General features: G+C 39.3%; 1 protein-coding gene across 1 annotated transcript in view; it reads right to left on the bottom strand.

Annotated features, from left to right (window-relative positions):
- GALNTL6 (polypeptide N-acetylgalactosaminyltransferase like 6) overlaps positions 1-27769 on the bottom strand; it is a 1118676-nt gene that overhangs the window by 178251 nt on the left and 912656 nt on the right. Inside the window, exons 6-7 of the mRNA XM_079142956.1 lie at positions 24441-24626; positions 20320-20503 (exon numbers count right to left, since the gene is read on the bottom strand). Coding sequence (XP_078999082.1) covers positions 20320-20503; positions 24441-24626 — 370 coding nt within the window. The remainder of the gene's footprint in view (positions 1-20319; positions 20504-24440; positions 24627-27769) is intronic.

The raw sequence follows: 27769 nt of genomic DNA, 5'->3' as shown, positions 1-27769 counted from the left end.
TCCTGGAATTTTCTAGAATCAGATTATAGAATGTAGTTGTTATCACAGATTATTTGGTAAGTAATTAGTGCTCCTCTCATTTGCTCAGTTTTCTTCAAATGCCTTCACCAGGAGAAAAGCCTTTCACTATGTAATGAAGGATGAGAATGTAGCCTGGGCCTGGTGGCACAACCTTTCCTTTGCTTTCCTTGGCAGGTGGTTCTCTTGGACAGTCCTTCACAGGAATTGCAGGCTTGGATCTCTATCCGCTTGATCCTTGGGGAGTCTCCTCCTCCTTGTCCTGTCACATGGTACACTAGGCCTTCCCTTGGTTGCCTCTTCTTATCTGGCCGTCATGTACTTCCACTTTAGATGACTCTGCACAAGAGGCAGATACCAGTCTCTTCATTTATGCTTTGTACTCAGAATCACATAGGGATCTCTTGGTATTTTAAAAATCTCCCATCCAGAGGTAACCCCAGGGGAGCCTACACTTCTCTGTAATGCAGCAGATTCTGAATGGAAAGGGAGGTGCCTCTCCCTAAATAATCCCACCCCGCAGTCCCACCAGGGTTCTCTGAGAGTCTTTTCTCTTAAACTAGAAGCAGCAGAAGCAGATTCCTCTCCTCTATTATGAATATCTATTATAAATATCCAGACAGCATGAACTTGTGTCCATGAAACATCCTTCATAGTGTTCTGTTACTGCAGGATGGGATTAGTATTAGAATTTGGGTTAGCAGCTTTCTCAGGAGAGAGAACGATACCTGAAAGTCACACTAGCAATAAACGACCAGTACCTGGTTAAACCAGTTTTTATTACTAATTCTGATGGGGTTCAGGTGAAGGGCCTGGGGGGCTGCAAAGGCAAAGAGGGGGAGAGCCAGTGTAGGGGGGCTGCCCAGTGTGAGGGGGAGAGCCAATGTAGGGGGGCTGCCCAGTTTGATGGAGGTAGGTCGAAGGCAGACTTCATCTATTCTGGTGATCTTAGTCTACCTGGTCTAGATCACTACTGGGGAGAGGAGAAAAGATGCCTTCTCTGGTCTTTCTTCAACTTATGGGCTCTCTGGTATCCACGGACAGTGTTATCTGCAGAATGACGAATGGTTACAATTTCTTCCTTAAATTGCAGTTTTCCAACAAACTGTCAACACAAGGTTTCTAGAGTCATCGATAAGAGAAAATATCTGGCACTTTAATTTAGAAATTTGACTTACTGAAAACTTCTATAAGCTGGATTCCACATATCCAGCCTAGGGTCTGTTCTGTGGTCAGGTGCAATGGATATTTATTATTATGACAGCCCCAAAGAATGCCCCTGTCCTTGTGGGTGACATCACCCTCCTCTACCTCTTCCTCCACCACCAATGTGCTTCTTTGGGACTGGCAGTCATAGTTTCTTTTTCCTAGGCTAAGAGTGATTGGGACAGGAGTGGCCATGGTCAAAGCAATGTTTTTCTAACTGGCATTAATGGGAATCACCATCTCTTCTCTCTGATCAGAGCTGTAAGGTGCCAACACAAGCACCACCCATGGCCATGATCCTCTCCTATTAGGTGGAAAACCTCAGCCTATGCGGATGAACTCAGACAGGAGCAGCAGGGACAGAGACTGACACAAGTCCAGCTGGTGTTCAAGACCTGGAGGCTGAGGATATAGCTCAGTTGGTAGAGTGTTTGCCTCACATGCACAAGACACTGGGTTCAATCCCCAGCACCACCAAAAAAAGAAAAAAAAGAATGCTCTTTCTACATAAAGCAGATGTTCTGGAAGTGAGGTTCTTCCCCTTTCAGTCCCTGGGCTACATGAGCCCTTGGAGCCTCCTTTCTACAGGGCTGTCTAATCCTGCACAGGAGTCATGCACCAGCATAGGAAGCCCCTCTCTCAGGGACAAGCCCTAAGCTAGTTCTGCTTGCAAGCAGAGACTCCTCGTAATTGGAAAGGAATTTTTGAACCTGCGCAGTCACATAGCTTTACAACTCAGAAAGAGAATGGTGGTGATTTAAGCTTTATCACAGACACAGACCATTAAATCAGGGTTTGTTCCTGGTAGAGATAATAAAAAGTGTTAACCTAGAAAGACCTTTGGAGTGTCCAAAAGCATTACAATGGTCCAATTCAAAATATTTTAACATGCTACTAATATATCAAATGCGAATTGGTGGAACTATACACATTCGATTTCTATTTAAAATCTTAGTCCAGGCTTATTGGAGACCTAGGAGTGAGTAATTAACTTCCCACAATTGCTGCACAATGGCCGATTTTGGCATTATCGATTTTGTGTTATAGATCAATATTTATGGATAATATTATGAGTTACCATGCTGCGGTAGAGAGTGGTATTAGATCTAGACACAAATTTGGTCCTGCCACTATGTATGTTTTATAGAAGAACTCAAGGTTCAGAGTTATTTTCCCAAGTTTAGAAATTATTGAGTAGCCAGCTGGGCTCTGGCTGTGCTGAAGGCTTGGGATGCCTCCCCTTGCCTCAGGGGGAGGTTTACGGCTCAAGGCCTGCCTTAGCCCTAGCTGCTCTAAAAAGTCCTGCAGGCCAGGTGGCTTACGAACAACACAGATGTACTTCCTGCTGTTCTGGAGAGGAAGTCTGAGGTCAGTGTGCAGGGCAGTGTGTTCTGGAGGTCTCTTCCTGTCCACGGCCTGTGCACATTCTGTTGATTGTCAGCAGAGAGCAAGAGAACACTGGTGCCTGCAACCTCTCAAGGAGGGCCGTAACCCCTCTTGAGAGCTCCACCCTCATGGGTTGGTTATTTTCAAAGACTGCACCTGCAAATACATCACCTTGGAGACTTATGTTCAACACAGCAATGTGGGAGGACACTGTTCATAGCAAAGCGCTCCCAATTCAGCGGTCAGCATCCAGTCCTGCCCTTGATAGCCCTGATGTTTTGCAGTTACCATGCCGTGAAAGCCATCTGTTCTTCCTTCTTCCTTTTCCTGTCTCCATCTACCTTCCCTTTCCTTCCTTCCTTCCTTCCTTCCTTCCTTCCTTCCTTCCTTCCTTCCTTCCTTCCTTCCTTCCTTCCTTCCTTCCTTCTTTCCTTCCTTCCTCCCTTCCTCCCTTCCTTCCTTCCTTCCTTCCTCCCTTCCTCCCTTCCTCCCTTCCTTCCTTCCTCCCTTCCTCCCTTCCTCCCTTCCTCCCTTCCTCCCTTCCGTCCTTTTCCTGCTGATCTTTCAAGGTGTAGCCCAATTCTCAGCTCCCTGAGGTTCTTCCTGATCCACTCCCTTCAATTTTCTCTGACCCACTTCCTTTTGCCAGATCAATTCAGAGCAGTTTGTCCAAGCACACGCTTTACTTTTGTATGAAGATGGTGTGTTAGTTACAGGTGTCTGTAACACACCATCTTACAGGTATCTCCAGACAGACTGACAGCAGAGACAGGTTTTATTTTACAGCTACTATGCTCAAATTCTAGACCACTATGGGCTGCTGCAGGCTCCAGGATTGCCTAGCAGATGCAGATGTGTGGTAAATGAAACGTCTTTTGATTTCAAATCTTGTTTTCTGTTCACATCTACTTTGTGGTCAGACATTACTCTAACCTATCCTTGAGAATCTCTGTGATCTATCTTATTTCTGTCCCCACATCATACATAATGGACTCCCTTCAAGAGCGCTGTTAGAAGAGCTATCAGAGGATTTTGTCAATATGTCCACTTACCTATAAATAAAGCCACAGTGTGACTATTTGGTTTTTTCATCTTTCTGCAACTAATAATGTTTTTGGAATTCAGCCTGAGTGCTATTTACCTTGATACACAGGGTGTATTACCTTTAATTTAAGAGTCAAAACCTCATTTCAAAAACAAGGATTTTGACCTTTTGTCAATGCTTTCTTTTAAAACGATTCCCCATAATGTCCAGCAGGTGGCAGTGTAACCCAAACAAAAGCTTGAGCCAAACGTATTTCAGGCTGGACTCTGGCATCATAGGCAATAAGCAGTCCCACTCTGGGTTCCCTTTCTCAGTAACACCAAAATAAAAATAAAAATATACATACAGTCTTTCTAAAGATTTAATCTACTGGTAATATTTTCACTGCCAATTATTCTCATATATTTTGTCAAGTAAAAAATTTTTTCTCTGGCTGTATTTAAGAATTCCTTTATATACTGACATACTGTAAGTATTAAAGAAGAGTATTTAGGAAGAATTCCCTTTGACTATTTTAGTACGTACACTAGTCCTAATGAATTTTTGGTTGCTATATTTAATTCACTATATTATGTTACCTGAGATAAAATTATTTGGGCTGTGATGTGATTTCAGTTGAGAAAATGGTCTTTTTGTAGAATTTATTTGCATGTATGTATGTTCCAGACATGTGTCTAATTATGGGAATATTGTCTTTCCAAGAGTTATTTCAGTTTCTTGGGTTTGGTTTAATTGTCCATAACTTCTAGGGAATTTTTCAAATAAAACTGGAAGAAAGTATTCATCAGATCAAGATGAATTACATGTCTGAGAAGCCAAGAAGTAGTTTGCAGGATGTGCCTAGTTAAAATTTTACATACCAAGAAGCAAAGATTAGAAGCATATCAGTGAGTCAGAATTCCATTACTTCAAGAATGTATTACTTACTTTTTATTCTCTGAAAAGTCGATGAATAGCAAAAGGCTCAATTACAATTAACAAGTAGTTACAATTTATGGTATTCCAATTCCCTTCTGCATAAATCATATTTGAACTACTTTGGTGCACTTTCCCATTCTAGAGACAACACAAATCTTCTCACTGTGGATTCTAGACCCAGCACCCCATTAATCTTAGAGTAAATATTTTAACTTCTCTTTCCATTGTGCTGGTCAAAACTAGACAACAGATACCAGAAACAGAGAAGTAATGAGGTCCCAAAGGATGGGTAGACAGAAAAATCTAGTACAGGGTATCTCTGCAAATACTGACTCCAAACTCATTCTTCTTCCAGCTAACACTCATTTAGTACCTACTACCAGTAGTCACTATGTGAAGTGGTAAAGACACAGCCAGGGCCAGGCAGACATGGCTTGTGCTGATATTCTTGGGGATCTGAGCCCTGGTTCTCTTCCTCCATTGTACCTGCTTTCTAAGATTGCATTTATATGGATGGTGAATACCCACTGCATTCATTTCTCCCTTCTTATAACTTCTCTCTCTTAGTTTTCATCTCATGTACATACACTAAGAAGATGATATGAAGATGTGAAGACACACAGGTTTCCCTGTGGAAACCAGAGTGGTGTAAACCATGCATGAGACTACAAGACACCGGGAGGAACTCGGAACAGATATTTCCCTAGCCCTTCGGAGTGAGCATGGCCTGCCCACACCTTGATGCCGGACTTCTTGGTCTCCAACACTTGTAAGACAATTCTTTTCCTTTGTGTTAACCACCTGGTTTGTGGTTCTCCATCATGGCAGCCCTAGAAAAGAATATAGATTCTGCTTCTGCTTTTTTGTTTCACATTCGGAGAGGTTCCTGGACTTTTTCCTTTAGGTGACCAGCTTGGACTTTAGTCACATTCATTTTTTCTTTTCATAATCATTTTTTAAATGAGGATTTTGTTTGTTCTCTTCCCATGAATGTTGTTCTAGATTCTTGATCAGGATAATGAGATTTTTTTTTTAAGTGTCTTTGTTTCTTTCTCAGTTCAGTTGCTTTGCTGTCTTATTCTCTCTCTTTTTTAAAATACTGATTTTACAAACAATGGTGATTGGATCATACTTTTGAAGAAAAGGCACTGATAAGTTTATAAGATCCTGTGTTTGGGTAGCTGGTGTGGGATACCTTGGTGGAAATGATTTTTCCCTGATTCCATGCTGACTGTGACCTCTGAGTGAGTGGGTGATATGGGATAAGTGGCAGGCTGCCCTCCCTTTGTGGTGGGGGGTGTAGGAAAGGTGTTTTGGTTTGGATCTGGAATGTTCCCCAAAAGCTCATGGGTTGAAGGCTTGTTGCCCAATGTAACCATGTCCAGAGATGAGGCTTTTAGGAAGTGATTTGATTATGGGGGCTCTGAGCTTATCAGAATTAATTTGCTTGATGGATGAAAAATTTGAATGAAATACTGGGAGAAGGTGGAAAGAGTAGACAGGTGGGACATGGTTGAAAGAAGCAGGTAACTGGGAACATGCCCTTGGGGACTATATCTTGTCCCTGGCCCCTTTCTCTTTGCTTCTTGGTTGCCATGAGCTGAGCAGCTTTCCTCTGCCACATTGTTCCTCCATGATGTTTTGCAAAAAGCAATGGAGGCAGCTGACCATGGACTAAAAATCTCTGTAAAATGAACCAAAATAAATTTTTACCCTTAAGTTGTTTCTGTCAGGTATTTTGGTCACGGTGAGAAAAAACCGACTAACACAGAAGGCAATTGCTAAAATAAAAAGAGTTTACTTGGGTTGAAGTGCTTTAGTGTATTTTACTTCTAAACTGAACTGTCTTTCCCTTCTTCTCTCAATAGCTAATGTGCTGGTAGAGTTATTTATTTTTTACTCCCTGCTCTATCACTTAAAGCATGCATTATAAAAATTTGCATTGTGGAAGAAATGAAATGCATGTATGGAAATGTCACATTGTACCTCACAAATATGTACAGTTAGTATGTCAATTAAAGTACAAATATATGAAAAACTTGTGCAGTGGGGTGATGTATTTGGAAAAAATATTATTGGTAGGTTTTTCTTTGTAATTCTTATTGCATTTGGCTCTTGGCCTAGGGAACCTCAGGCTTTTGTTGCCTTTGAAGCACCACCAAGAACAGGAAAGTAATTGCTCAGTTTTTGCCTTTCAAATGACATAACATAAACAAAAAGAGCTTCCATTGCAAGAGCAAAAGGTCATTGAAAGAGGCTGAAGGATTTGTTGGTTTCAACCAAGTCAAATTGAAGACTTTGACCTTGCTTTCATGAGGATTAGGGGGGTAAGGGTGTGGTAGAGAAAAGAAGACTCTAGGCCAGAGTTAGGATTCCAGGACAAGAGGGATTGTACCTACTTGTTATATAGAATTGATGTTTTGAGGATATCGCTAAGTAACATGCTCTATGCAAACAGCTCATTAGAGTGAAAAGGATTGTACAATGTGGTTGGGCCAACCTGGGGCCTGAGATTGGACTTTCCTGGTGCCCGTAAACCCTATTATATGTGGAACTCTTACCTGTCTGGGCAAGAAAAAGGGTAGGAGGTAGATGAGAGTTGAAAGGTAGAGGACCAGGCAGGGGTAGCCATGATGCAGAGTGAAGGGAATCAACTCTAAGACTTGGGGTTGAACAAATCAAAGCTGCCGATCAGTGAGACCCTGCAGCTGGGTTTCTCTGACTGATACTTAGCAAGAACTTAGAACTCAGGAAGGGCCGCACACCATGCCAGGAGACCACATGGAGGGTGGACATTGTGGACATTATATCAAGGGGTCCACAGAGAACAGAAGCCTCCTGTGAAAGAGCTGCTGTATTACATTTGGGAGCAGCTGGAGCTCGTTGAGGAAGATAAAGTTGCAAATGATGCTTCTCCCCTATGAGGACTTTATGTAGTATCATGATGTAATAATGGTGGGCAAGGAGAATGGAAGAAATCTGAGCATAGCAACTGGGAAAACAATCCTTATGTGGAATTTGATTACTAAGTTGACTGGATTTGAACATCTAATGTATTGAAAATTTACCTCTAAAAGACCAAATTATACACTGCAACAAATATACTCTTGCCCCTCTGTATCTGTGGATTCTAACAACCATAGATAAAAAAATATTCAGAAAAAAAAACTGCATCTGTACTGACCATGTACAGAACTTCTTCTTTGTCATTATTTCCTAAACATGATACTATAGCAAACTTTTACACAGCATTTTTATTGTATTAGGTGTTATAAGTAATCTAGAGATGACCTAACCCATTAACCCCTCTTGTCCCATTGTCCCAGTTGGGAAACACCTATAAAAGCTTCAGTTGAACGACTTATGATAATTTTGAAATATTTAAATATTCATTATGTTTGCAGAATTGAAAACTTGGGTTAAATCCAAATTCTGAGAATATTTCAGCAAAATTGACAAAAGTTCATTAAAATAGGTTGGAAATCATAATTGGAAATATATACTATGTAATTACATAGTATATACATGGTATACATAGTATACTATTACATAGTATATATTTAAGCTTTTATAGCTGTTCCACTTTTGGGATGATGAGACAAATGGGTTAAAGTTTATGAGAAGATAATTTATATGCAAATACATCACCTTTTCATATAAGGGACTTGAGTATCCATGGGCATTACTGTCTGTGAGTATCCAAGAAACAACCTCCAGATGCAACTGTATTTTTAATTGTCAAAATCAAGGCTCACTAATGTTCAATGACCTCGAATTCAGGAAAGAGAGTCCAAGCTCTGATCTTCTTATGTCGCCCCCATGAAAATAGGTAGTCCTGGGAACTAAAGAGACAAACTAAAGAGAATGCTCATGTGAGACTGCACACTTTTTGTAAGCTGGGTTCTGGAGACTGTGTTAATCTCTGCAAAAATAGTCCTGAGTGTGCTTATAAGGCTTGTGATTATTTTCCTTCTTTGGTTCTTTTTCATGGGGATGCCCTCCTGTGGCTTGGAATTTACACCCTTAGAGTTGAGGTTTGACCAAAGGATGGCTATTTTGTCCATGGAGTGGTCATGTGGGCTTCTATGCCCGTCTGTGTGGGCCCTCGGGGTGCAGGAAGAATAAGTGTGTAGGAAGACATGGCCGAGGGCTGCAAAGCCCCACACTGCTGTAAGCAACCATAGAACACTCGAGAGGAATTCTGCATGCAAACCTGGCTCTCTAGAGTGTCATGAAGGTATATTTATCAAGGTAGGACCACGGAACAAAATTCAGTGGTTTGCTAGCTTGATTTATAACTTCTAAATATATAGACAGGTGCCACCTGGGCCTTCATTTGCACTCTTGTCTTGGACCCCGAATGGGTTTGGAGCAAGCCTGCTGTTCACACTGAAAAACAGTACTCTGGGGTCCTGTGGAGTTCAGTTATAGAGATAAAGAAAATTGCATTTATGCCCTCTTGAGTTATAACTGTATTTCTGAAACTTGTTACATATGCTAGAATTATTTTCCATGAGATGATTTCTTTATAACAAGTGTTAAAATATAATTCTTGGAGCAGTGTTAAGCAAAGGGGGAAAAGGACTTAGAAAGCTGGTGTTCTTGACTGACTTTTAAATTTGTGCAATCAGTGAGGTCCAGGCTGTAGGGAAGAGGAAGGAAAGACAACCTGGTCCCGCATTGGCATTATGTAACGCAGACCCTAATATTCTCGAGCTGTCCTGTTTTCCCCTACTATTTGCCTCTACGTACACAGTGTTCAGAACCACTTCCTCTTTTCTGGCTTGTGATGCAATCACTTTTCCTCTGATTTATACTTTTATCTTCCCCTTTAACTTCACATAATTTCTCTCTTTGTGTATCACTTTTGGCAGGTTGTGGATAAGTTTTCTAATCAATCTCTGCAGCCTGGAAGACTCTGGCTTTATGAATCTCCTGCTTCCCTGCCCTGGCTCACCAGAATTCCACAGCAGGACCTGGGCAGTCTTTGTTTTCCTCTGTGGTTCCAACCCACAGCAGAGCAAACAGGAGGAAGGTATAGAGGCAACGAGTATTCTGGTGCTGCCACAGAGTTCTACACTGAAGAAGATTAGAGCTGGAGAAGTCCTCAAAGTCATCTCTGGATCAGAGACCACCACCTGAAGAATCCTTCTCCATCTCACAGTCAGCATGACGCCTTTCCTCCTGGTGGATGGCCTGGGCCTTCACCTTTCCATTGAATCACTCTTTGTAATACTCCTCCCGCAAGGGCTCATTTTGTCCACCTTTTTTGGGGGGGGCAGGTAACTGGGGATTGAACTCAGGGGCACTCAACCACTGAGCTACATCCCTAGCTCTATTTTGTATTTTATTTAGTGACAGGATCTCACTGAGTTGCATAGCACCTCGCCATTGCTGAGGCTGGCTTTGAACTGGAGACCCTCCTGCCTCAGTCTCCTGAGTCGCTGGGATTACAGGCATGTACCACCATGCCTGGCTCATTTTGTCCAGCTTTATTGGTACTCTGAGAAACACAAACACACATTTCTTTCTCTTAAACATCTTTCTAGATGAATCTACTCAAATCTACTACAATAAGTGTTAGGACACCCTCCTACAAAAAGAAGAAGAAAGAAGAGGACGAAAAGGAAGAAGAGGAAGAAGATTTTTTTGTCTCTGTCCTTTGGCATCCTGGCCATTGCTTGATTATTTCCCTGAAGGAGGGAATGATGATCTTGGCCAAACCGTGCCTCCATGAATATAGCCTCCGTAGATACTGCTTTTGGATTCAAATCAATAACCTGAACAGCAAACAATAAAGACTGATGATTTAGTCACAGGTAAGCTAACAAAAGCATACCACTTTTCTAAATTGCTCATCTCTCTGCCTCAAGAGGAGTGTGCATTACTATTTTATGATTCATTTTTAGCTCTACTCTTTGTTAGAGCACAGAGACAGGGCATTGTCTTCTTCCTAAAGTCCTTGTTTCTGAGACACCCCTGACTGTATCTCTGAGCACAGCCTTGTCTCCCGCCATGTGTGATCCAGAGTGAACTCCACCCTTCTTGGAAGCCATCAGCACAGAATCAAAGCCAGCCTTTGTCTCTTTCTCATTCCAGTTATTTTTATGTATCTACTTTCTAGAGAAAATAACTTGAACCGATTTATAAGCTCAATCTAGACAGCCCTTGAGTCTGACAGCATCTGGGTTAGAAATGGTTTTTTAGAAATGGACAAAACTGAAAGATCAATGTGTTTACCTTACTTCATTGTCTCTTTGTTAAAGATGTCATTGCTTAGATTTTGATTGAAAATTATCTTAATTGACATTCATAATGCAAATGACAACAGGAAGTCCTTCTGTTTGTTCTTTTAAAGATTGTTTTTAGTTGTAATGGACACAATACCTTCATTTTATTTATTTTTATGTGGTGCTGAGGATGGAACCTAGGGCCTCACACATGCTAGGCAAGTGCTCTACCACTGAGTTCCACCTCCAGCCTCCATTCTGTTGATTCTTGATCAGGTTTCTTCTTCCTACATAGAAAATAAAGGCCTCTGTCATCTTCTTTATTTCTTCTTTATTATCTACACTCTTATGTAATGTTCTATTCAGCCTGGTCTGGTGAATTGTGCTCAGTCCTACCATAGCACTTTCCTTAGCTAGTGTTCTTTTCTGAAAAACTCATCTTTTCTTCAGATACATACAGGCCTACCTGACCAAGGTCTCTCCTGACTTTAGCATTTATTTCATCCATCCAGTGAATACTTCCTGGGTGCCTGTTGTGTGCGGGAACTGAGTGCTAGTGAGTGGGAACTGGGTACTAGTGAGCCAGCACTGAATAATTTGAACAAAATGGTCATCTCTGCCCTTATGGAGTTTACAGTCTAGTGTCAATGTTAGCAATGATTAGAAGAGAAGAGAGTTGTTGAGAAGGGAAGAAAGGCTAGCAGAGCTGAAGAAGATATCTTAGCAAGGAAGCTTCAGGTGAGAAAATAGATCTACATATACGCAGGCCTTGGGTCTATAACTCCTGCCTGCTGGGATGAGAAGATGAAATTTGGAAGAATGGAGGAGGGTTCTTTTAAATTCTTTTTTTTTTTTTTTTTTTTTTTCCTTTTGTACCAGGGATTGAAACCAAGGGCACTTAGCCACTGAGATACATCCCGGGCCCTTTTTATTTTTTACTTTGAGACAGGACATTGGTAAGTTGTTTGGTGTCTTGCTAAGCAGCTGAGGCTGGCTTTGAACTTGTGATCCTCCTGCTTCAGTCTGCCGAACTGCTGGGATAACAGGTATGTGACACTATGCCAGGCTGGTTTTGTTAAATTCTGTCATGCTCTGGTGTGCTGTTCTCATGGGCAATGTAAATGTTCCTAAGCTTTGGGTACTGGAAAGGGGGCCATATATTCTCACAATATTTTCATGGGCTCATGGAGCTTTATTCCTTAGCTAAGTGAAAAGAGCATTTAAATTAAAGAAGGCCAGGAAGCATTCTGAATGATCATATGCTAGAGCACAGAATTCATAAGGAGTAAATGAAGGTAGAGTCAAATCACATCTCGAGGGTGGGTAGGACAAAGCAAAGAGTCCTCAGATATTAGAAAGACTTAGGACACCAGTTTTGTAAGCAGAGCAAAGTAGGTAATGGCTGAGAAAACAGGTAAATGAATAATAAAAAGTTCTCAATCTAGGTTTGTGACGCCTATGATTCTTTGGGGAGCATTTGCTAGGTGTTTAGTGGTATGAGTCTATGGATAACTATTGGATGGATCTTGAGGTCTAGAGTGGATCGAATTATTCTACCCAGGGATGCTTGGGATGAAAAACTCAGGCTAGAGCTTGATCAGGGAGGCAGCAGCAAAGCAAGAGCAGAATGAAAGTCAGAAGTCTTACACTCAAGAGGGAATACTACCAAAGAAACAAAGATGGGGAATAGTTAGAACAGAAGTCGCAGGGATCTGGGGCTCCACTGGAGCCATGGTCCTGAGTGACTGGTATACAGGGGTAAAAATCTCTCAGGATGGAGAACTAGGACTCCCCTTCTTCCCAAATAGGCCTCCTGATACAACCCTTAAAGAAAGTGTTGGCAGAAGATAGAGGTTCAAAAGTCAGAAACTACTGGTCAGAAACCAGAAAGAGAGAGTTTCAAGGTCAAAGCTATCCCAGGAACACAGAGATCTCAATAAACCAGAACAAAGTACGTGATCAGGGAGGTACCAGAAAGTAATGGTAGTGATTGTTAATTTAGGAATTGACTTTGTTAATATTCTGAGTGCCAAAGGAAGGAGAGAGTAACAGGGAGTATTGTGTTGATGTAGCACACAAGCGCCCAACTGGGGGAGGAAGAAAGAGTTGTTTTTGTTGGGCAGACCCTGACAAGGGAAAAGAGACTGTGCAATCCCTTCCTAAGAATTGTTAACCACATAGGTCTGCCCTGAAGACTGGAGGCTGGGGCAGCCCAAGGGCCTCTAGAGCTGAGCAATGGGGAACAGGTCTCTAAAGAGGGTTGGGTAACTAACAATTTTGCTTTGGAACAACTCTGCCTATGTGACAGCATTTTTCTTTATACTTAAGAAAAAAAAATCTTCAGTGAGATTTCATTCTGGAATTTTGAGGAAGATTGATTCTATTCAATATTTTGACTAGTTTTTAGACACTTGAGCCATTTCTGCTCATTTATCCTCACCCTCTGCAGATGAGGACGCCATTTAGAAGTGCGACAGTATTTTTCCCTAAACATTTTGTCCTTCTGCGGTTGTCAAATATTGAATTAGATCTTGTTATAAACAGAACAGAAGCTGGCATTGTTGACATTTCCCTTCATTAGTAAGTAACTGAGAGCTGACATTTTCAACCTATCAGCTTCAGCTTGGCCTAACGAGAACTCAGTGTGGGGAAAGAGGCAATCTGTTTCTTTTCCTGCTCTTGTTGTTATAAACTCACTAGGAAACATTAATTGACAAAAAAAACTTCCTGAAGTTTCTCTTCAGAGGAGAGGTAAAGAAAATTATTGATTAACTTTAGGACTTAAAAGTCTGAATGAATGAAAGAAGGCATTGATTTTGAGTTCTATGAGATTATAGATTAAACCCAGGTCTGAAGTCTGAATGAATGAATGGAGATGCTTTTGAGTCCTGAATTTGCCTCTTATTAGTTGGGGTAGTTACTTAACTTCTAGTTTTCACTCCCATTATTTACAAAAGTAGAAAAAATAACAATGGCTAATCCCTAAAGGATTACTAAAAGGGGTCAGTGTAGTGAAGTATTTTACATTCTATGAAAGTGCTAGGCAAATGCTAGTTCTGATATTGCATACCACCTAGGCTTCATGAAATCGGTTATTTGGTTTGCTTGATTGAGAGTTTTCTGGAAGAATGCGAAGGTCAGTTGGATGCTGGTTGAAGTTGTGAAGGCCAAGTCTGATTTTACCCTCCTGCGTCTCATCTCTAGACTAAATCGATGTTTATTCTAATTTAATTCCTTCAAAAGTTCAGGGCAAAAATTTTAAGACCTCAGAGAGAGCTGTGTGTTTAAAGTTTGAGGCAGAGGAAGCAAATATGATGGTAGTTTGTATGCACTGATTTGATTGTTTGAGGGAAAAAGGGGCAAGATTTGGAAGCACTTGCTTGAAGATCATGGCAAAATTACTTGGTTTGAGAAGCAGGATGTGATGAAAATTCTCATTCTCCCAAACTTATACTCTAGATTTTAGAGGTGGCTCGATATGGGCAGGACAGACAAAAAAGGATGATGAGTAGCATCCAATTCCGCTCAGAGGTGAAAGTGGAGAAGACCCCCAAAGTTATACTTTTGACTTTACGTTCCACATTAAATTCAGAGTTCTACCAATCTGGTTTTCCTTAGGGAGTCAATTTCATGCTTTACTGATTTTGATTAAATTTGGGATTACTAATATTGGGTCAAAACCCAACTGGACAGAGTTTTGAGTAAAAGAGATAATATTTACTTTCATATTTTGCACTAGCTAATGAACCCCCACCCTTCACTGCAATTTACCTGAGAGGAATGTTATTGAGCAATGTCAGTTGCTCAATAAGGTGCTGACAAAGGCTAGCAGTTCATTTTAAGTTTTAAGTAAGCTGATCCACAAGTAATAAATAGTATGAAGTTTTACCCCCACCAAGGAGAGAAAGCCCCTTTTCCTCCAGGCTAGCCTGGCTGGTGGTCTTGTGAACCAAGGACTGGCTACATCTCCCCTTCATTCACACCATCTTTGGGGTCCCCACTGAGAAGGTACAGCCTGTGGGTCCGAGAAGCCCAGGGATAACTTGCTTTAACCCAGTGTCCTGGATGTGTCTTGAAATAAGCCTTGCTGCTGGGATTGGGAAAAGTCACTGATGCTTTCAGCTTTGTGATATTAACTTAAGGGCTCGCTGCTGTGTGTGGGGAAGAAGCTTGTGTACTCCCTGAAAACAATGTTTTCTTCTTCATCATGATTATTCTTTAAACACCAGAGAATATATTTTCTCCCAGAGAAAAGGGAGGTGGACATTTCTATGGAATAGAGGGCACCTTGGGTTCTGGATTCTTATTCCAATGTCCTGTGTAAACTGTGGTATGCTACTTAATCTTTATGAGCCTCAACCACCTCATTTGTAAAAATGAGGACAATATTATTTATTTCCATAGGCTTGAAATAATGATTTAAATGAGTTAGCAATGTGTGTAAACTTCCTAGCCCAGTTCCTGTCGTAGCAGTAGACCTTAATAACTATTGATTTCCTTTCTGCCACCATGGTGTAAAAGAAAGAATCACACCAGGTGGTGAGTCAGAACCTCAGACTCTAGTGGCACCTGTTGAATTTATTATTTATAACACTGTATAAGTCACTTAAATTCTATAGCTTAGGTAGCCGTATTTATAAAACTAAGAGCCTGAATGGTCTCTAAGACTTCGTCTAGAATGATAAATTTGTGATTATTTGCACATTAAAATATTCTACTCCAGATATAAATTTAGCAAAAAAAATTTGTTCCCCTATAAGCAATGACTTCTACACAGCATCAGAACTTTGTCATACTCTTACATAAAAAATAAAGTCAACAAGTTTTCTGCTTTGTCCTTTGGAAGGTTAAAGGAGGACACAGTAAATTTTTGGAAGGCATTCTGCTTTCATGCAATAGTGGTACAAGTTTCTGTAACTGAGAGGTAGTACTTCATTTTAGCAAGGGCTAGACTTCATGCTTCTGAACAGCAGAACCAGCTTATGAGAATTTCTCATTTGGCCCATAGGCTTCATCTTCTGTGTTCTAAGTGAAACCTTGAAGTGCTTGACAACAGGTCGCAGCCATTACGATCCATACCTGGCAACATTTTAGGCTGGGTAGTGGCCTTAGATGAGGAATCACTGATTAAACTCTTAAGCCTTTGAACTTAGGGGTTTCTGAAAGAAAAAATGGATGCTTGAGTCTGAGTTTTCCTTCCTCACAATGGATTCCGTACTTTTGAAACTTCTGAAACTGGTGATAAATATTGGTGGAAAATAGGTGTCAGTCCTCACTAAGAGTTGTGTGCTAAAATTCCAGCCATAGTGATTAAAACTCTATGGGAAGTCTTTGAGGATCTGTGGAGATCTGAGGAAGATTAGCAGTGTAAAAGTAATTTCTCCACAATTCAAAGTCAGGATAGTGAACTTTCAAAATTGAATGAGCTGCTGAATTGATCATGAGGACTTAGGAAAAGGAAGAATGATCCCCTGGAACTAGCACAAATTCCCAGTAAATTAACTTTATTTTAAGGCTGACAGGGTTGTATTTTAGGATCTGAGCCCCTGGCATATTGGATGGAGTATTTCATGCTATCTTAGTTGACAAGTTGGAGAAACGTCAGTGACATTGCAGTAGTCAAGTGAATTTATATTTATTGAACAGTTATATCACAAGCATGAACTTTTACAGGATTCTGGAGGACTTGGAAAACATGGTAATAAAAGAGGAAATATTTAGCCTGGAAAAGAAAGAATTTTTTTTTTCTTTTTTGCTCCCCAATTCTTATAGTAGCTCTATCATTGAAGAAAAATTAGATTTTCTTTGCATGTCAAGTAGGAAAACTTGGGATCAGGGAGACAGATCTTTTTAATGCAAAGGAAAAGTTTCCTGTCAATAAGTCTACTGGAATGGGAAGCCTTTTGAGGCAGCAAATTTACTTTGCTGATGAGTTTAAGCAGAGACTGGACATGGCTCCCGACAGTGTCTAGTGATTGCTTGCACTGACAAAGAAATTTGGCAAGACAGTGTCTTTAGGTTCTTTTTAAACTGTTAGACACAAAGATAAGGTTGAAGAAGTTAGTGATCAGACAGCAAAAGGCAATCTTTCCCTTCATCATTATGGCTAAAGAAAGATATGTTTTGTCATACAGAAAAGGTTACATGCCTAACTAAGCACTCTGCGTTGAAGATGACCCAGAAATGAGGATGACTTATAAGACCCATGAATATTAAGCATTTCCTAAAAGCATCCCATGTCATCATACAAATCCCCAGAAAAGGAGACCATTGTGTTTTTCTTTAATCAAAAGTCCAAAATATTTCTGAAATATATTCAATCTAATCCAATCCAGTTCAGTCCACTCCAAATTATGACTGTCATATAATAACTAGAATCATTAATGCTGTATTTTCTATCATATTCTGGGAGCCATTTGTCTAAAAACTACATTTCTTTACAAGTATAAGTAAATTTTCTCAGTGTCAAAGTTATGCATGAGTTCTCCCTTTTTCTTTCTGGTGAGATCATTGAAGGTCTTGATTCCTAGTTTAGAAAGTTTGTGGATTTTGGATTCTTTTGATTATGTGACCTATATTGGGAAATGCAGTTTATGCCACACCTCAAGATCATGTATGCATTACAACTGAAATTGAATACTTGATAACACATGCTCATGTATAGTATAATACCCAGAAAATGTTAATTCAAGTCAAGTCAATTCATCAATAGTTAAATACTGATCGTATTTCACTCATTACACAGGACTTTTAGGTTGGAAAACACTGCTGTAGTCAGTGATTAGTCACTAAAATCTCAAATACTGGCAGAATAAATACAAGAATTGAGGTAGTATCTTTAGGCCATCTGATAAATTTGCTAGAGAAAGATAAGTTTTGCATATATATTGCATGAAAAGTCATGCTGAGTGCAAAACATTTATAGATCCTCTTTTTTTTTTTTTTTTTTTTTTCCTTCTTCCCATCTTTTCAGCGACCCCTCTCCATCTTCCCATAGAAAACGGCACACCCTGGCAGCCTCTTGAAATGTGAAAGACTTTTAGAGAGATATATGGGTAGACTGCTTTTGCTCTGTGTATCTTAAAGCTTTACATCTAGAGAAGCAAGTTTTAGCCTACAGCACGTCTGTTTATGAGCACATTCCGGTGACTGCTGCGATAATGGAATTGCAGATACACTGCTCTGAGCACTTGGGTAACAGTTCTTTTATTATCAGGAAGGAAATGCAGTTTTTAAGATCAAAGTGGACACCTCCTGGAAGTTACATTTATTATGAAAGGTTAAAATGTCCACATTCTTTGGAATCAAAGGGACTTAAAGCAGAACAACAGAAATATTCAATAGACCAGTGCAATTTTTGATACGACAGTAACCATCTAAGTCAGTGACAGGAGGAACAGGTGGTCCTCTAATTCTGAAAGTTACCAATTCTGTCAGCTCTGGGGTTAAACAAGGTGCTTGGTATTGTGATAGCCACAGCCAGGGTCTGCCTGACCGTCACTGCAGGCACCGAGGATACATTATTATAAGAGTCCTTTAGTAGCACTTTGATATCACTGTTTCAGAAAGCAAAGTCACACTCTGCCATCATGGTACAAAGTAAAGTAAAAGGTCATTATAATCAGTCACTATTACAGTATTTGGAAAGTCATCAAGGATGAATTCTAGCCTTGAAACATGGTAACCTAGGATTGCAGCAGCTGCACTGTGACAATTACTGCCATCTGCATAATAAGAGTTCTGCTGTGTTTAGGGCACATTTGTTCTCTCATCCGCCACCCCCCCACTTTTAAATTTTTATTTTTTTAAGATTTGAAACAATTCTTCATTTTTCTTATTTGCTTTTTCTTTGATAAATTAAAATTGTATATATTTATGGTGTAGGATATGTTTTGAGATAGGTAGGTATAGTGGAATGGTTGACTTAAGCTAATTAACATACACATTGTTTCATCTACTTACTGTTTATCGCACTTTAAGCCCCTTTGCCAAGACCTTAAGATGGGTACCTTCAGGGAAGTCCGAGGAGCATCTCTCAGCTGGGCCCACTTCAAATGCTTACTAAAAACTCCTTTATAGAGATGCCTAAAAACCTTCTTTAGTAGTTTTAAATATGCATGGAATTTTTGCCAGTGCATATGAGGGAGTAATAAAGGCCCTTCATTATTTCTTTCCAAAAACTTTCCAGTCATTTGAGAGTTTTTAGAGTGCTAAGTCTAGAAACTCTGGATATTTAATGAGAGTGCTTCATTTCACAAAAGAAAAGACTTTGTCCTATTGTATCAGGCAAATAATTCTGAAATTCCCTCTGCTTCCCCAGGAGTCCATCTTTCTAGAGACTAGTATTGGAGGAAACATTTCCTGATGATTATTAAATGTTTATTGGAATTTAGTGTCAGTGTCACAGAAGTGGCTTTTGTACTCAGTAGCTTCTCCATTGTCAAATTTTATGGCCCATGTTATGGATAAAAATACAATATTGACTCAAATTCTTCCCTTTTTTTTTTTTTGGTGGTGCTGGGGATCGAACCTAGGGACTTGTGCAGGCCTGCCAGGCAAGCACTCTACCAATAGAGTTATGACCCCAGCCCTAATTTAAATACATTTTTAATGGACTCTTACAGAATGGCAAATCTTTGATCATAGGCAATTTTCTTGTACTAATAAAAATATATAATAGTTTTAGAATGCTAACGACTTAATGAGATCAAGGGGGCAGTATGTGGAATAGCGATGCCTTAGGCAATATCTGGTAACTGTTGATAACAGTTCATTATTCACCATTGATCCTGAGGGTTGTCAAAGTAAGCCTTGTGTCTTCTTTTTCTTGAAATATGCCATCTTGTGTCCACAATGGGGAAAAAATGATTTAGTTTTGTAGAAATTGATAGATTATTGTTTTAATTTTTTTCTAAGTAATACTTAAACTAGAGGCAGAGTTACTAATGAATATTTACTTTAGATAGGTTATTTTATTGAATTTCCCAAATTTAACTTATAGAATTGCCTACTCAGAAATACTAACTTTCATAGTAAATAGATAATTTCCAGTAGGGTACATAGTGTAGGTTTAAGTTCTGGTTCAGATTTTGTGTCAATTCCCAATAAAAGAAAAATAAAATAGTTAATTTCAATACTCCTCTTGGGAAAAATAAAAACAAAACAAACAAACAAAAACTCCCAGAGAACTGTAAATAAAAGGACATTTCAAAGGAGAACATGCAGTTCTTCTCCATGTATTTTCTGTGAACTATGAATTTTTTGGCTTCTTTTTATCCCTACACACTCTCTGTTATGCTTAACAAAAGTGTGAGAAGGGGCAATTCATGCATCCAGCACAGCTTGTGATTTTCTACAGCTTGCACATCTGACCTTTCCCTGGTGTTTTGCATATTGTTACCACCTGTTTTATTCCATTTTATCAGAGATAATTGTCCTCACGGGTCCCAGGTTTGACTCGCCTGGAATGCGTTACCTGCCCTCTCTCCCTTGTCCCCTCCCTCAGCTGTTACTCACTCAAAAGGGTCGCTGGGATCGGCCCTCTGGAGCTCTGGAGGGATGGGAATTCTTTTGTAGTACATTTCCCAGTCGAAGGCTCCACGCATGGCATCCCCAGCTTGTGCCTCATACCCAAAGTGATTGTGGTCAATGACATCGATCATGGGACACACGATGGTTTTGTGGTTTAGTGCAATTTGGTCTGAAAAATGAAAGCACAAAACAGGAAATGACATGCCTGCCTAGGTCATCTATCATTTTGCAGCAAAGAGAAGCTTACACATCCCTACTAATGCAGAATGCTTGCGGCCCTGGCTTCCTGTCGTGGCCAGAGCACTTTGTAGGAATCTCTGAATGTTGGACATAACGTGATGGGACAGTGATTAGGTACAATTAGAGTTGTTGTGTTTTCCTTAAGAAAGTTATGTCCCAGAGAGACTCACAGAGGTCCATTTAGCTCTACCTCTGTCACATTTCTGCTCTGACCTGTCCCCAATCTGTCATTTTATCGTGCATCCAACATGCGCAGAGTATAAACAGTACTTGTGTTCCCTCAAGCATATAGCTGGAGCCTGCTGAGAAAATATTGGCCTGCTTTCTAGAGGTTCCAAAATGTAAATATTTAACTTTATGAGTTTTGTAGCTTCTAATCTTGTAAGTCATGATGGCTGTTTGCCCCTAAATGCTGACAGTTCATACACAAAACTCTTTGTTCTTAGCTGACCAGAGATTTTGTCCAGTTCTATTTTACCACTGTTCTCTGAGACATACTCAGTTTATCAAAGCTATTTTATGTTCTTGCATCATATCCAAAAAAGTGTTATGTGATATGATAGTACTGGTGTGACTCCTGCTACTATTAAATTTTTGAGCAACTACTAAGTGAATTATATTTATGCTATTTCTAATACTCCTAGTCACCCTATAAGGTGGCAATTATGCACTAATTTATGCACAAGGAAATTGAGCTCAGAGAAATTAAATAACTTGTCAAGAGGGTCACTTGACTTTTGAGGGCCATAAACAGTAAACCTCCACTGAACTGTCCAGGTTCAAAACCCAGTCTTTCCAGGTTGCCATGATGTTTCTCATTGTAGCAGAGGTGATTTTCTTTCGTCAGTTCCAGCACCATCATTTCCCATGTAGATATTGTTATTGTGATGACATGGACAGTCAGCACAGGGAACTGGTATTATCATACTTTGGTTCACACAGAATAGCTGTGTGTGAAGTATCTCCCCAAGAATGTGCATTTAATCAATATTTATTATAACAAAACAATACTGTCTGACACACAGAATGTTTAAGCGTGAATATCTGCTTTCCTGTTATTTGGAAGACCTTTGGATGTGGCATGTGACATTAAACAAATGGTATCATTTAGAAATATTCTGGGATCTGGTTATTTCCATATTATGTTTTTTCCCAGACTTCCATAAGTAAATGTAATCTGTGCCAGGGATAAATTCTTCAAATAAGGAAGCTATCCATTTGCTTTTCCTATAGGGCAGGAAGCAAAAATTTTATTGGTTGTAATAACAAGTGGCCTTATTTTGATGATGCTGATAAAACAAGGTGTAGAAACTACAAAATCCTGTAGAAGATCTTGCTTCTGAGCCTACTTGCCTTTCATTCATTCAGTCAGTCATTCATTTATAGTTCAATAATTAGTTATTGAGGTAAAATTGTGTGCCAATCACTTTTCTACAGGATACAGCAGTGAACACCACCACAGAAATCACTGTCTTTAGGAATGGAGCAAAAACAATTAAGAAACATAAAAAAAATCACTAAATTTCCTAATGTTTTAGAAGGTGATAAATGATATGGAAAGAAAACAAAAGAGGGTTAGGGGAATATGGAGTTTTGGGGTGTAGAAAGGGTTGCAATTTTAGACAGTATAGCTCCAGTAACCCTTAGAGAGCCTGGAAGTTGCCTTTGTCTTATGTCAGCTAATTAGTAGATGGAGAGATCCCCAGCACTATTTCCCATTCACCTCCACCAAGGGCTTTCTAAGCATCCATTTTCACCTGGGCAAGCCTTATAATGGGTTTTAATCTTTATCTAAATGGTGTTTCCCCAGAGATGTCTTTGACAGAGGAGACCATCGGTGCTGCGTTCGATATATTTCCTCTATCACCTCTGCAGGTATTTAAGTATTAAGGTTTCACTGACTTTCTTCAATCAAACTCAGAATCAGGTTGATTTACAAGTTCCTTGACCAACAAGGAGTCCCAAGGTGACCCGAAGAGAATGAGTCTGTTAAATTAACTGTCAACTTTCCGTTCAAATTTCCTTTCAGCTCTCCTCCAGCTGTACTAGCTTAGGGTGAAAGCTGCATGACTAATTTTTCATCCAAGCCTTGTGCCTACATTTCAATTTCCAGGGATCAAACAAACAGACTCTTAATAGGAAATTGAAATTCAGGTATAATCCCAAGGTGAAAAATGAACCACGAAACCATGTGACTCCGCCTGTTTTTTCATTTTGGATGATGTATCAAGACACTGATAGAAGAAAATAAAAAAAGATAGCGATCCTGAGCTTGAATCATTTCTTATCCATCAGGCCTACAGGAAATGAAATGCTTTAATGAGAAAAAGTGGGTTGTGGGTTTCTCTTATTTTCTATTTTTTCTCTTTCTTCTTTTTTTTTTTTTTCCTTTCTCTCGGATTCATAGCAAACAATCAGAGGCTCCATAATTGGCATTTAGGGATTGCTTTGGTTCATAAATAAGGTAGGCCTTTTGCTGACTTCCTTGAGTATTCAACACCATATAGGTCAAATTCAGTTTGAGGGAATCTCACTGTTGCTGATGAAGCTTTAAATTGCTATGTCCTTGAACAAGGTACTTTTAATTAAAAGCTCAGAGGAGTCTCTGACTATAGGAAACTGAAACATTCCTGCTGATTAGGATGGCTGGCAGTCATCTGTATAGAGTATGTGGATGGGCAGTGTGGTGGGGGTGTTATATGCTGGTTGTTCTCTGTTTTAAATCCTAAACAGTTTCAATCAATGTCCTTCTCCTTTCCCCCACCCATCTTTTTACTCATGGAGCTTGGCTCCTTCAAGTTGAAATCCTACACAGTATTCAATGGCAAATCATTCTTCCTGAGACAGCTATTGTATAGGTAGTTGATACTGGCTCTGGTTCTGAGGTCAGGGATTTATTTACAATAAAAGTAGATCAGGCAAAATCTGGAAGAAGAGGAAGGAGTACAATAATGGGCACCAAACATTTTTTAAAAAGATCTTTTTTTCCCCCCCAAGGCATATGATTTGTTTCTTAGCTACAACTGGACCTTATATCTGACTTCATTGTAAAATAAAACAACAAAAATACTGGAGCTTGAACTTAACATTTTCAAAATGAATTAGTGTCTGTTCATTCATGTTTCTAGCAGTCCAAGTGCCATCTGACGGTCACTCCTGTTTCCCTCCTCCTAGCCACAGCAAGAACATTTAAGACCTATCACTGAGAGCATCTCTAAGTTTAGGGGTACGAGTTGGTGACAGAAGTGAAAAGAACAACAAAAATGTCACTGTAGATCCTAGAAAATGGCAAAGTGCTTACACTTTATACTGGGTCTGAATAATTTTATCTCCCTTTTCTTTAATAATTCTGTAATAATTGTTAAAGTATAATATATGTATTTTAGTCTTAATGGATTAATGGATGATTTAAAATTTTTTTTTCATTTAAAAATGATTTAAATCATTTTAAATTTTAAATCATTTAAAAATGATTTTTTTTTGTTTTCAAAGGAGGATGTCTAGGATAAATGAAAATTTTTAAATCTTAAGTAAGATTGCAGTTGGTATTATCTAAATGATCTAAAATACTATTTACTTTTTTTTTTTTTTTCCTGTAGTGCTCTGAATCCAGGGCCTTGCTTATGCTAGGCAAATATTCTATCACTGAGCTGTAGCCCCAGCCCCTAAAATGTCAATTTCAATGCAGTTTTCTAGTTGTCTGTTTATCTCCAACAGTAATTCAGATGCAATTCAAGGATCCCTCTGCCAAAGTTACAGAAGGGGTCTCTAGATTTTGTTGAAGTAAACCTTGCATTTACTCTGCAGGGCTGCAGTTCTTCCAGTCCCCAAAGTTCCCAGAGTGCGTCAGTGCTAATTGTACTCACTAAGGAGTGGGGGCAGCCAGTTCACGTTGACCTCGCAGTGGGAATCAAGGAATGTCAGCACCTCTCCTCTGGCCACAGATGCACCCAGGAGTCTGGTCCGGATGAGTCCTTCTCTTTTCTTGGTACGAACAATCCTCACTTTGGAAAACCGAGCCATGTATTCCTCTAACTTGTCCTTCAAGTGTTCTAGGAAAGAAATAGAGAATTCGTAGGAAGAATGCACAACATTAGTTGCAGTACAATTATTCATGGATGTTGGGCATACAGAGTATGTGAATGATGAATCCTAGCATAAAATCTTAAAAGGTCACATTTCTCCTCTCCTTATCTAGAGCAGAGATATTTATAAGATTTTGTGCTTAGAGGTTTTATGTTTAGTTCCCAAAATGTTTCATAATCTTTAAATACGGCCTTTGTTTTAGTGCAGTGACACACCAGAGCTCTGTCATGCAGTTAGTGTTGGTGGGTGACCATCATGTTAATCCTGACCAGCACTTGCCAAGGTGAGTATTGCCCTCTGGCTCCTGTTGGGTGAAGTCAAATGAACACCCTGGCATATGGGCTCTTCCCCAAAAGAGGGATTTTTATAGCAAGGCTTTACCTAGTATTCTGTATGCTGAAAATAATGCATATAAAATGAGACAGAAAAATATTTGTCAAATCAATAGAACTGAACTGATTTCTACCTCTATACAGTAATAGTAAATTGGTACAAAGTCCAACTTGGGCTTTGGATTCAAAGTGGAAAGATGACTGATGTGTGCTAAAAAAGGTATGGAAAGGGAAAGCTGAAGAAATACTATACAGTCATTTTGAACTTAGCTATTTAAGACCTGGAGATATTCCTTAGCTTTTCAAATTTGGAAATGCTTCTTCCTCTAATTAAAAACAAATGGTGGGAACAAAATCAAATCATCTTACAGAATAAAACATTTCCAACTGTCTGTGATAAGATACATCAATCTTTTGTTCCTTTTTATGCGAAATAGGTACATTTTGTGGCTTTCTGTGGGATATGTTCTTGTATATTTTATATCCACTGCTCTTACTCTGCCATATCTAAGATATTATAAGAGCTTTTTTTGGAATTTCTGATAAGTATAGCCCAATATCTATTGAAATGGAATCTCAGTATGCAGTATGCTCTCTGGTTTTTCACTTTTCAACCCTTCTCTGCAGTACTGTAATCAAAGGCAATAATATTAAGTCTTCTCCCATAATTCATTACAATAGGGATTCATGTAAGATCTATAAGCCCTTCCTGGTATCCAATTTAACAGATATCAGAATTATTGTATATTGATGCTTCTCTGTATACAAGAGTTTATTCTTATTTCTTAGCATTATTAGTGTAGTATTAAAAAACCCTTTTTCTTAACAGTTTATAACTGTTTCACAAACAGGTCAGTTAAAGGGATATTTAGCTTTCTAATTTTCACTATGAAAGAATCAGAGATGATTTAGTTCAAAATATGTCACTCTCTATGTTGTTCTTCCTGTCACTAACAGAGTTGTGGAGATGAGACCATGGGAAGTTAGATTCTAGAATTTGGGATCAGAATAGTCCTGGGAGGGAGGTCTATAAAATGACATGAATGGGTTGGTCATGGAAACTGTAAACCTAAATTTCTTCACCTATAAAATATAAGGAACTTGGGGGATTCCTTTTTTTTTTCCCTTTTAGAAAGTGGCTCAGTCAAGCTTTGAGTTAGGCTTTGGTTAGAGATCTGGCAATGTTCATTCAACAAACATTTATCAAGGCAGTAACTGGAGCCTGAGTAAGCCACTTGTACTGATGAAGAGAAACAGCATTTCCCTTTGAAGAAATGCCTTTTGAGGCTGAGCCCAAAGTACAAAACTTTTGGAAGTTCTATTTTACAGAGAGATTTTGATAATTCATCCTCTTGTCTCTATTGCATATGTAAAGGAGGAAGTTTTGGTAAGCAATAAAGTAACATAGATGAGGGTATAAGCAATTCTGCAGAGGCCAGTTGTATCGTGTCCCTTTTTGCTCTAGAACAAAGCAAAAAGCTGTGCAAGGACCCACTTCCTCCAGGTCCCCCTTTGCTTACTCTTCCCCACTCTTTCTGCCTATTCTAGGTGCAAACAGAAAAGAAAGATTTCAAAAAACTCTCCAACACAGACTCAACTGCAAATAAGCCTGGAGTTTTACTGTCTTGTCAGGGAATTAAGGTCAAAGCAATACAGTTGAACAATAAAAGACAATGACTAAGTGATTCATGATCAATATGAGGATGCTGTATGTGCCAGAGTCTTGAAAGGCCATGTTCTGTCAGGATTTCCACAGTAATAAACATTTAAGAAAACTTCATAATCTCATTACTGTAATTTACTTAGGCATTGAACCCTTTCTGTATTACCAATTAACAAACAAGAGGCATTATGTAAATTTATTTGTAAGTTGGTTGTTTGCACCACAAAATGCTTATCTCATGGAATACTGTCTAGACAGTCACTGGGAACTAAAAAATGTAGATCACATTTTTTAAGCCCATAAATAATGTTCTTTCCCCCTTTCTTTAATCCTCATATTTTTTTTTTTTTTTAAATCAATTACACAATGCTGAGTAGCAGCTCAGTGTTCCAATATGCCTCTAGGTCTTCCCTCCCTGACTTCCAGGGACCATGGGGTCTTGTTTGCTGGAGGGGTAGACATTTTTCTATAGCTGCATAAGAGGAAATCACTGTAGAATATTCTCACTTCCTGGATATTACAAAGTGGGAATTAAAGGGTTGTCAGTCACCTGGGAGGGCTTGTCCTAACTTCAGATGCAGACTTCCATATTCTGTGGTTTGTATGAAATTCTCTGGAGCTCAGTGGGGTCTAGTTCTTCGAGTTTCTTTCCCCCATACACATTTTCTGATACTATAAAGTTTTCTTATATCAAAGTTTATTTTTAATGTAATAAGATGGTATGGTGTGAATTCACTAAACATAAGGGGTTTGACCACAGGTAGAGTCCACTAGATATTTAGATCAGTTCCTCTAGTCTGAACTTTATGGTGATAATTAGTTTGCTTTCCTCAGATAATGATCTGGTTGACTGCCCTTTGGGGTCCATTCTCTCTTAGTAGTTCAGTTGTAACATCTAATTACCCATAACTTACAATGAAGGCAGGTACCATCAGTCTAATTAGCAAATTAAACTCTCCTACAAGGGAGTTACTGGAGATGGTGGAGATGGCTTTAAGTTAAACAACATTGTGCCTTTCTTTAGTGTGGACAATTTTAGATTAGTTTCTAAAACATTGTTATCATGATATAAAACATGACTTTATATTATTTTAATTTAAGCACAACATCTTAG

The sequence above is a fragment of the Sciurus vulgaris genome, assembly GCF_902686455.1.
Source record: "Sciurus vulgaris genome assembly, chromosome: 5".
In the NCBI taxonomy this organism is placed as follows: Eukaryota; Metazoa; Chordata; class Mammalia; order Rodentia; family Sciuridae; genus Sciurus; species Sciurus vulgaris.
This window is presented reverse-complemented; position numbering and strand designations above follow the sequence as displayed.